Genomic DNA, 10,500 nt, shown 5'->3' on the forward strand with positions numbered 1-10,500 from the left:
CGGTTAGAAACACTGATCTTGGTGTGTGTCATTCTGGGATGATAAACTGTTATTTAGAAATGTTACACGAGAGTGTACACGAGAGCGTTTCAAGATGGACTAATGAACAACGAAGCAGGTTTACGCTGCGTTTTTTTATATAAACAAAGCATTAGCAAAATACGGAATGCGGGCTAGATCCTGTCAGAGGTCAGTTTCAGTCTGGCGATGAGCTAACCCCGTAATTAATAACGAAAAAAAGCCCGTTTTGGGGTTCTGGGCCCAGCTGGACAGAATGGCCAAAGCGACTGTTTTAGTCCTACTCTTGAAATATTGGGTATTTCAAATGATTTCACTCAAGCATTTAATCTGGTCTACGACTTGGATGCACTTGACCACTCTTTAAACCAGCCCATGGTGTTCAGAACATCCAACCCCTCACTTCCTCCACCTTTCTCTATAAATTCAGAGAACATGGCAGGTTGGAAATGTATTCTTAGGAGACATAATGTGCTGGTTTTCAAACGCTTAGTATAGTTTTGCAAGGCTAAAAGTAAACATCATGCTACAGCCAATAAGTATATCAATATAATAGGTCTGGTAACAAGAAGAATCCTGGATAACATATTACTACCATAATATTTCAACATTGTTGTGTTATCTAACCGGCAGTAATACCATCTATGGTGTGAAGGTTCGGCGCTTCGCAGTCGCATGCAGGAGACCCGAGTTCGATTTCAGAGAGGATAGAATTTGTATCGAGTTTCTCGACCCTTCTGATGTAAAGTTGTATCCCTCTCAACCACGGTTGGCTCTGAAAGGCAGGATATGATGCCCGCCTCCCAAATGATCTGAATGGGGCCGTTGGGGACATAGCAATACCTACACTTTAATTTCAAGTGGCAGAACCTCCGCATTAACGTCAATTTCAGATAAGACACAGCCAAGTACCTGGGATCCCTGAAAAATGCCCCAAAACAACCCTTAATATTCAAAAGTGTCCAGTTTTTTATTTGAACAAGCACAACCAGCACCATAGCCCAGTATGGTGTCAAACTGGAGTAGTGACTCACCCTAAATAGGTGGACATTATTACAACGAATTTAATGTTGATCACGATACCGATTTTTCCCTCCCTGTTTTAATTTAAAGATTTCAGTTGTGGGATACATTTTCACTTGCCTCAGTCAACATAGCTGATCTTATCTTGAAAGGGGCACATGGATGTGTAAATAAATTCAGTTTTGCTATGAATAATTTTTTTTTCTTTTTAAATAATGTTGGAGTCACATTATTACGACAGCCTCTATATTCTAATAGCAATAGATCAATTATCAACAAACGTAGACTTCTGATTGTAGAAACATCTGGAATCAAGAATAGTCGAGCCTACACTAACGGCCATCTGTATAAGACAATCACATACATAAAAAATTAAAAAGACAAAGTTTTAGTACAAATTCTCTTCATTCTGTGAATATATCGTGAATATTGGATGAAAAAGGGTGGAGTAATTTTTAAAAGTATAGAGGACAATCGCGTTTCGAGAAAACGGCCGATAGGGAAAAATAAAATATTGACTTTATATAGAAATGGTGGTGACATGCATGCCCGGTGTGGGGAGAAATACGGCTTTTAGGGGGTTCTTATGCGATGAAATAATTGCAGGGGAGTTTGAAGAACCAAAAATAACTCATATTCCATAATTTTGAGCCAAATCGGGACGTTGGGGGCGTAGCCACCCACCCTCCCCCTCTTTATAAAAGTAGGGCAGGTGGAGAAGAGCTTACAATAAAAGGTTTGTAAACACTATAATATTATGACTTTACGGTACTAAGCTGCACGTTAGCTTTATTCTCATACAACAACGCACTTATCATAATAAACAATCCCATTAAGAAAAATAATTTTGATTTAGATAAAAACGTTTTCTTGGTATCATAAAGTATTAAAGCACAACTGTTTTCCCTGTACAGAAAGAACCACCAAGGTTGTGCGCGCGTGTGTGTGTGTGTGTGTGTGTGTGTGTGTGTGTGTGTGTGTGTGTGTGTGTTTGTGTGTGTGTGCGTGTGTGTGTGTGTGTGTGTGTGTGTGTGTGTGTGTGAGTGTGAATGTGTGTATGTGTGTTTGCGTGTCTGTGTCTGTTTGTGTGTGCGTGTGTTAATGTTTTTCTTGGCTTTATCTCAATTTACAGGCCAGTTTGATGGGCTTGTCAATGACTATCAACCCTTGTGACGACACAACCACGTCTTCGCCTTTCTTTGGTTCCGTTCTCTCGTTCATCTCAACCTTGACCTTCCTCAACAGGTGCACGAGCGCCATTTTTACCTCCAGGTAGGCCAACCTCATGCCGATACAGAGCCGAGGACCTTGCCCGAAAGGCATGAAGGCCATTGGATTTCTCTTGGCCTTATTTTCTTCTGTGAAGCGATCAGGGTCGAATTTCTCTGGATCAGGAAAATGCTTGGGGTCTTTCAGAATCAGCCCAAGTGGGACAACGACTTCAGCACCTAAGAGAAAAAGTGTGACGTAGGTTATGTTGAAGTATAACTGTAATTCTTAAAGTTTTACATCCATATCGACGAAATTTGATCACTTGGGCGGTGAGCTTCTTCAAACAATAAGAGCTTAGTAACGGACAAAAGCCTTTCTCGTAGGCCTACTCCACAGACACCGGTTTCTGGGGGTGTGCAGTGGTGAACATTAACAACGGATTCCTAAATATTGACGTTTCGAAATACTTGATCAAACTTTATAACAGGTAAATTATATTATTCAATTATTCAAACACCTAAAAAATGTTTACTGTGATGTTTTTCACTTTCGAACCCAGGAGACCCGAGGTCAATTCCCTAGTAGTGAGAAAATTGTTACCGAGTTTGTCGGTCTTTCTGCTAGGATGTTGTATACCTCTAAGCTCCTCTACCTTTGGGTATTGTGACTGATCCGTAGGTCCTGGTCTCACTAGCCTTCCTGTTGATCAGTGGTACCGGGGGGTAGAGGCGCAGGGTTTCGTTAATGACTTGCTCCATGTAGATCAGTTGACCCAGCTCCTCGTGGCTCGGACTCTGTGACGTCACAACCGTCTGAATCTCCTCATAGAGCTTATCCTGTGGAGTGAGCGGGAATGGGGTGTGAGCATAGGGGATACGATTATGATTATTGAAATGTGGTACAATTTACCTTTTGACTGACGTATTCGTTGATTGCTTTTTGGGATGGCTGGGCTGTTGTCATTTTTTTTCCATATTGTACAACGAAAATTTGTAGTATTACCCATTTAAATAATAACAATGCTTTCAGATTTTAAAATAATATTATATGTGTAACCTTCAATGAATTACCCCCCCCCCCCTCGCCCATCGAAATATAGAGAGCACATAAATAGCAAACATTAACTCCCCCCCCCCTTCCCCCTCCCCTTATCTTTTCCTCTTCCACCTGAAACATGCAACAACAATTATACATAGTAAAAATATAGGCTGCATCCCCCCCCCTCAAAAAATAAACAAAAAGCTCCCACAAACCTGTATGTCGGGATGTCTAGCCAGCAGGTAGAGAGCCATCTGTAACGTAGTGGCTGTGGTCTCAAAGCCTGCAAAGATAATGAGGAGCGACTGCGCAACAAGCTCTTCTTCCGTAAGTGATTGGGAGACCTCAGGACCGTGTCCATTTGCGAGACCTGTTCAAGGAGAGATAATAATGAATGTGTAACTATGCCAGATATCAAGTATGTAAGTTCCGGGTAAGAAAATATGCGGGAGACGATATGCATCGTACAATATGTCAATTTCTTTTTCTTAACAGGTCTTGAGCTGACATTGACGATTATGGCAGCCCATTCCTTTATTTTGTGTTTTCTTGATCATCTCGTTTTTTCTCTATGAGTTATTCGTTGCAAAGTTATTCAGGCCATCTTTGTCTTCCTGTGTTCTTCTTTCCCGCTCTCTCTCCAGACAGCAGAAGTTTCTCAAGTCTATTTGATCTATTTATGTAGCCAAGGAATCCTTCTTTTGTGCTAATTTGGAGCATTTATCTGTATATTTTCCTCTCCGTCCACGAGATTGTAAGTGTTCTCCTTAAATGCCCCATGTCGGTGAATTCCAGTCTACTCTCCGTGTTCTTGTTTAGTGTCCAACTCTCGCACCCATACAAAAGGACTGACCAAACGTACGCTTTCAGGGTTCTTATTTTTGTGTTCACTGTTATGTTACTATTAGGGGATTGGTTTCAATTTGCTGAAAGTTTCCTTAGCTACTGCAATCCTCTTATTTTATCTTTGTGCCAATTTTTCCTACTCGCTTCGTTGTGCGACCAAAGTATTTAAACATATTACCCTGTTTTATTCTTTCGCTTTCATATAAAATGTTGCATCCAGAGATGTCAGCCCTTGTTGAGATCACGTTTCATTCTGTTTTCTTGACCTTCAGCTGTCGGCTCTTCTCTTCGCTTTTCCATGTCACTCAGAGTCCAATATCAAGACTATCATCAGCGTACCGTAGGTTCTTAATATTGTGACCGCCTATTCTGACTCCTTCAAAATTACTGGTGTTAGGCTGTATCCCATCTGTATAAATTTAAGAGATTTGAAGGTAAGACACATCCTTGTGCTACTCCTCTGCTATCGACACTGATTTCTGCCTGTTGCTTCCAATAAAGGTTTTTCAGAATCATTTTGTCTTTTTCATTTATGTACAAATCTGTTAGGATGTTAAAAGTTGTTCATGTATCGATTTGTCAAATGCTTTAGAGCACTCAACTTGGCAGAGCTTGGGATCGATCTGAACCCCAACTGGCCTTTCCATGAGAATCTTTAGGGCGATGATGGCATTCCGGGTATCTTTACCCGCTGCAAATCCACATTTTATGTCATCAGTTTGACCTTGAAATTCCAGGTGGTACGTGATTTTACAAAACTGTATCATAATTATCTTAACTTGAAAATATATTGTGAAGGGAGGGGGGTTGCTTGCTTTTAGAGAATCTGGGCAAAGCAAATAAAGGCAAAGCATAATTGCTCACAGCTATTTCAGACCAGGCTCGTGAAGCAGAAAGTTTGACAAAATTTGCAAGCTGTTTGTGCCTTAAGTTTTATAGTGAAAAAGAAGACAGCACGACACTTTACTTAAGCCCCATACACCACAGGGCACTACCTCAAAAACTTACAAAACCGAACAAATATTTTAAGTGAACATGTAGAATCATCATATCGTCAATAAACTGTTCAATTCCCCAATGTTCCAAATTTTGAGTTAAAAAATTATTGCAGTTTCGTAATCTGTGGGATCTATTACACGTGTTCAATAACTATTTATTCTAAAAAATGTCAAACTTTAAATTTTGAAAAATACAAGAAAAGATTAATAAAGTTGTGACAATTAATTGTTTAAAGAATTACACACTTTTTGCTCTCTAGACTTAGTACCGTTGAACAAATTGCCCATGAAATAATCATAACATGTATGACATCGTGGTTGAATAAGGCGTCAGCAAAATGATGAAATCGAATAAAAATAACTTTTTACCCAACCGTTATTTATTTTTCATTCCATTTTTTCTCTTTATTCAGCTCATTACATTTTCTGTCCATTAAAAGCCATATTTCTGGGAGGATTTTATTTTATACGTTGATCAGAATTTTCAAAAATGAAAGTTTGCCATTTCCAAGGACACTGGATCTTTGGAAATCGCCAGTCTAAGGTGGGTATTATCTGACTGATTTTAACTCTGACATTAGAAGACCCCACTCCTTCAATCACTAATATAATGCCTTCTATTTACAATATACGGGCATTTGTTTTTGTTTTTTCATCAAATCAAGACAAATGAAAAGCTTTAACATGATATCAATAACTTGATATGTGAGGCAGCGGGGTGGAATCAGGCTCTCGTCAAAATATTCAAAGTGAAGAAAAGTGCCTTTTTCCACAGGTTTGTAGATTTTTATCATACTCATTAAGGAACTCAATGAGGTGTGGATTTTTCTTTTTAAAAACCGTTGATTAAAGGCACACAAAAAATGTAAATTTTCAATTATCACAGACTCTTAAGCTAAATAAACAACTAATCTTTGGCGGACATTTTCTCACTAATTTTATCTCTGAAAAAGGTGAACCCCCACCTATTTCTTTCGAAAATATGTCGACTTGTATTCAAGATAAATGGATATTTTTTCCATCCAAATAAAGACAAGTGAACAAGCTTTAAGATGATACCAATACCTCTACATGCCCAAAAATTGACGAGAGCCTGATTCCACCACGCTGCCTCACATATGCCCTTAAATGTGACCAGCGTCTGGCTTCACCGTGTCGTGACAAACAAAACCATTATGATATACCTGTGGACGTCCTTTCACCATCTGTCCGAGAACCTATTTTAGCGTTCACGAGCTGCTGTAGAAAGTCGGTGGGGTTCTTTTTCCCCTCTCTCTGCAGTTGTTCTCTGTGTTTGACAGATGGCCTGAGAACAGATCTGAAGTACTGATCAGCATCTTGGTATACAGGGTCGAAATATTCCAGCTTCAGTGTCTATTGTAGAGGAAAGAATGTATGTGATAGATTAGAAAACTATATCATTTACCATGATGATTATTTTATTTTCAAGGTACTAATGGTCACAGTAAGTGACTTGGCAAAGATCTATGAAATAAATATAATCTAACTGGCAACTAACCGTCAAAGTCCCAGTTTCCTCTGTGCTGACAATGTCCTCTTTCTCATTTTCTCTTCCTTTCTTTATTTCTGTCTGTCTGCCTTTCTTTCTGTTTTTCTTTCTGTCTTTTTATCTGTGCTTGTTCCTTTCTTTTGTTCTTTCTTTTTTCTTTCTTTCTTCCTTTCTTTCTTTTGTTCCTTTCCTCTTCTTTCCAAAATCTATCAAACAAATTCCGAGTGTGTGTAATAATGAACATGAGAACAATAATAGGTGCTGGGGAAAATGACAGCCAGACCGCAAGAAACAAAGGAATAAACGCTAAAAAAACCCCGGAGGCCTACCTCTGACGCCCTCTAACCACCCTCTGCCTGTTCACTGCCCATACATTTTAAGAAGAACAAGTCAAATTTCATGCAATAAGTAAACAAAATGCGCTACAGCTTACCTTGACAAGAAACTGCTGCAAGATCGGAAACCTGATAAGAAGCAACACAAGATACATAGATATCTTACTGCGGATTTTAAAGATATTCTTGGAGTAGTGAGTGAACTGGTCGTCTTCTTTTCCGATGCAGTTAGTCTGGAACAAAAGAATGTTTGAGTATTAGAGTAGAAATAACTACAATAGTGCATTCTCGATTTGAGCAGTGGAAAAACAAAATAAACAGACCGCAGGGTAAAAGAAGCATGTAATGCATACAACATTCACACACACACACACACACACACACACACACACACACACACACACACACACCTGAAACAACGAGACGAACCATACTGCCCAACAACAGCAAAGAAGAATACCCACTCAGTGAGAAAGAGAGCAATTTCACTTCTGAGCCACACAGGCGAGATGTACACAAAGATCTTGTGACAGTCACCAAGGCACAAGGTGGAACCATTACTGAGCGAGATGCAGACGGGCTTCAGAAAAGGGAGAGGGTACACAGACGCTATCTTCGCTCTTAGACAACTGTGAGAAAGGACAATTGCATACAACAATGAACTGAATCTTGTGTTTGAGGACAAGGAAAAACATTTTGACCGAGTAGACCAAAACAGTGGCCAACACTTGAAGAGTACAGCATTATTGGACAACTGTTTGAATGTGATGTCAGAAGTCCAGAACTAACGTATATTTCCCCATAGTAATTAGCAGGCAAGCTTTACAACACATGCCATTACTTCTGTAATCGCAATTTTCATTGTTCACATTTTTATTTGACTCTAGAGCGATACAAATTCAACAGTAGGGTACAGCAGCAGATTGAGTCCATGGCCGAGTTTGTCACAGACCTGAATCGCTTTGCAAAGCTTTGCCAGTATGAACATTTGGAGGAAGAGATGATCAGAGACCGTATTGTCGTGGGAATACTGAAAATGGTAGTAAAAGAACGACTGTTCAGAGAGCCAGACCTCACATTTGAGTCTGCAATGTCTATTTGCAGAGTGGAAGAAGAATCCGGAAAAGGGCTCACCATAATGAGCGAGGAGGCAGAAGCAGTGAAAGTGGCGAAGACAAAGAAATTCGTCAAATCACCAGGAAAACAGAAGAAGAAATTCGAGACATCAACCTTCCACTGCAACAGATGCGGAAGCACTCATAGAATTAGAACAAGTACGGTGTTTGGAAATAACTTGCAACATGTGCAAGAAACAGAATCACTTCGCCAAAGTGTGCAGAGCTAAACAAAATGTTAAGTAAATCGTGGAATCAAGAGAACAAAGGCGCCATGAGAGACGAAGTGTTGAAGAGTTCTTCATAGGTGCAATAAATAACTCAAAACAAGAGGAACAAAACTGGTTTGTTCAACTCAACTGTAGAGGTCAGCAGTTAAAAGTCAAGCTGGACACAGGAGCTCAAGTTAATGTCATTTCAGAACCACAGGAATGACAAGTTGATGCTCTGGTAGTCCCATCAAAAGTAAGACTGACGTCTTACTCGGGGAACAAAATCCAAGTGAGTGGCCAAGTTCACCTCCCTTGTTTTCATAAAGGAAAGAAATATTACGCGGACTTCGTGGTGGCGTCATCGCCCGATACTCAGTCAATTTTGGGATTGAAAATATGTTCTGAAATTAACCTCATCCTGAGGAAACAATGAAATGAAGCCTCAAACAGGACATCAAAGTCCTCCAGAATTATCAAATATACTAAAGGAGTACAGCGGCATTTTTGGAGAGAACGGCTGCATCAAGGATACACATCATTTTAAGGTAGACCACAACGTCACACCTGTTGTTGCTGCGGCTAGACAAGTTCCTCTCGCGATGAAGCCAAAGTTGAATGTTGAAACAGAGACTTAGAGTCATCGAAAAAATAAAAGAACCGACAAACTGGGTGAACCCAATGATTATGGTACAGAAACTAAATGGAGACATCCGAGTCTGCATTGTTCCCAGAAGGCTAAACGAGCTAATAAAAAGGGGACCCAACCAGTTACCTACACTAGAGGAAATAACAATAGAGATGAAAGTTGCCAAGTACTTCACCAAGCTCGATGCCTCAAGTGGTTTCTAGAAAGTACCACTAGATCACTAAAGCTCGAAGCTCTGTTCTTTTGTAACACCGTTTGGCAGATTCAAGTTTCTCAGGCTGCCATTTGGTATCGAGTCAGCCCCTGAAGTCTTCCAGAAAATGATACATAGATTTTTTGGAGATATTGATGGTGTTGTCAGCTAAGAAGATGACCTTTGCATCTGGAGCCAATCAGTAGAAGAACATTGTAAACGATGTACGACTTCGTTGAACATTATTGCAAGAGAAAACGGACTAATGTTCAACAAAACAAAATGCAATTTTTAAAGACAAAATTGAAGTACCTTGGACATGTACTCACGGAATCAGGAGTAAAAACGGATCCATCAAAGGTCACAGCCATAAAAAACATGCTTGCACCAAACAACAGACAAGATCTGATGAGATTTCTTGGCATGGTAACGCATCTGAAGAAATACATTCTAAACATGTTACAGAAAACTGAGTCACTCCATCAGCTGAAACAGACAGAAGTACGATGACAATGGTTGTCCCAGCACCAAAAAGCTCTGAGGGACATAAAAGAGATCCTCTCCACAAGCCCAGTGCTGGCATTCTTTGATCCAAACAAGCCTGTGGTCGTGTCAGCAGAAGCATGTAAAGATGGACTAGGAGCAGTTCTGCTCCAGGACAACAAACCAGTTGCCTTTGCATCCACGACGAGTATGACCAGTGCAGAAGTAAATTATGCCTTGATAGAGAAAGAGACAATGGCTATAGTGTTTGCCGTGGAAAGGTTCAATCAGTATGTTTACGGCAGAAGAATAACAGTGAAAACTGATAACAAACCTCTCGTCGCAATACAAAATAAGGCGTACGACAAGTGCCCGGCAAGGATACAACGATGTATTCTCAGGCTCCAAGCATACAACGTTGATATTAAATACAAAAAAAGGACCAGGTGCTGTCAGACACTCTGTCCAGAACTGCAGAGACAAAAGCAAAACCGGAAATTCTAGAAAACGAAATAGGCGCATTTGTTGACATGGTAATGCAACAAGCTGTAGTGTCAAAGGAAAAATTGAAAGAAATCAAACGCCTCCAGCTGGTAGATGAGCAGTTGCAGCTACTTACAGACTTCATAAAGAATGGTTGGCCCGAAAACATCTCTAAAGTACCCTTTGAGGCTAAGCCATTTTAGACCTTTAGTGAAGAACTGGTTATTTACACAAAGTTACCCCTAAAAGGAAAACAAATTTTAATACCTGCAGCTTTGCAGAAAGACATATTAAAGAAAATTCACCACCGACACATGGGAATAGAGATGTCCAAGTAAAGAGCCGCCAAATCGTGTATTGGCCTGGAATGCTTAAAGACATAGAAAGA

The 10,500-nt window shown here is 40.0% G+C and overlaps 1 protein-coding gene across 2 annotated transcripts in view; it reads right to left on the reverse strand.

Annotated features, from left to right (window-relative positions):
* Positions 1–2,083: 2,083 nt before the first annotated feature.
* Positions 2,084–10,500, reverse strand: part of LOC101859879 (cytochrome P450 3A24-like) — a 15,706-nt gene continuing 7,289 nt past the window's right edge. For both annotated transcript variants that reach the window (XM_005105018.3, XM_005105019.2), the window contains exons 5-9: positions 7,079–7,213; positions 6,320–6,509; positions 3,507–3,661; positions 2,906–3,089; positions 2,084–2,489 (exon numbers count right to left, since the gene is read on the reverse strand). In XM_005105018.3, coding sequence (XP_005105075.1) covers positions 2,158–2,489; positions 2,906–3,089; positions 3,507–3,661; positions 6,320–6,509; positions 7,079–7,213 — 996 coding nt within the window. In that variant the 3' untranslated portion in view covers positions 2,084–2,157. The remainder of the gene's footprint in view (positions 2,490–2,905; positions 3,090–3,506; positions 3,662–6,319; positions 6,510–7,078; positions 7,214–10,500) is intronic.

This window comes from Aplysia californica, unplaced genomic scaffold, assembly GCF_000002075.1.
Source record: "Aplysia californica isolate F4 #8 unplaced genomic scaffold, AplCal3.0 scaffold00448, whole genome shotgun sequence".
Classification (NCBI taxonomy): Eukaryota; Metazoa; Mollusca; class Gastropoda; order Aplysiida; family Aplysiidae; genus Aplysia; species Aplysia californica.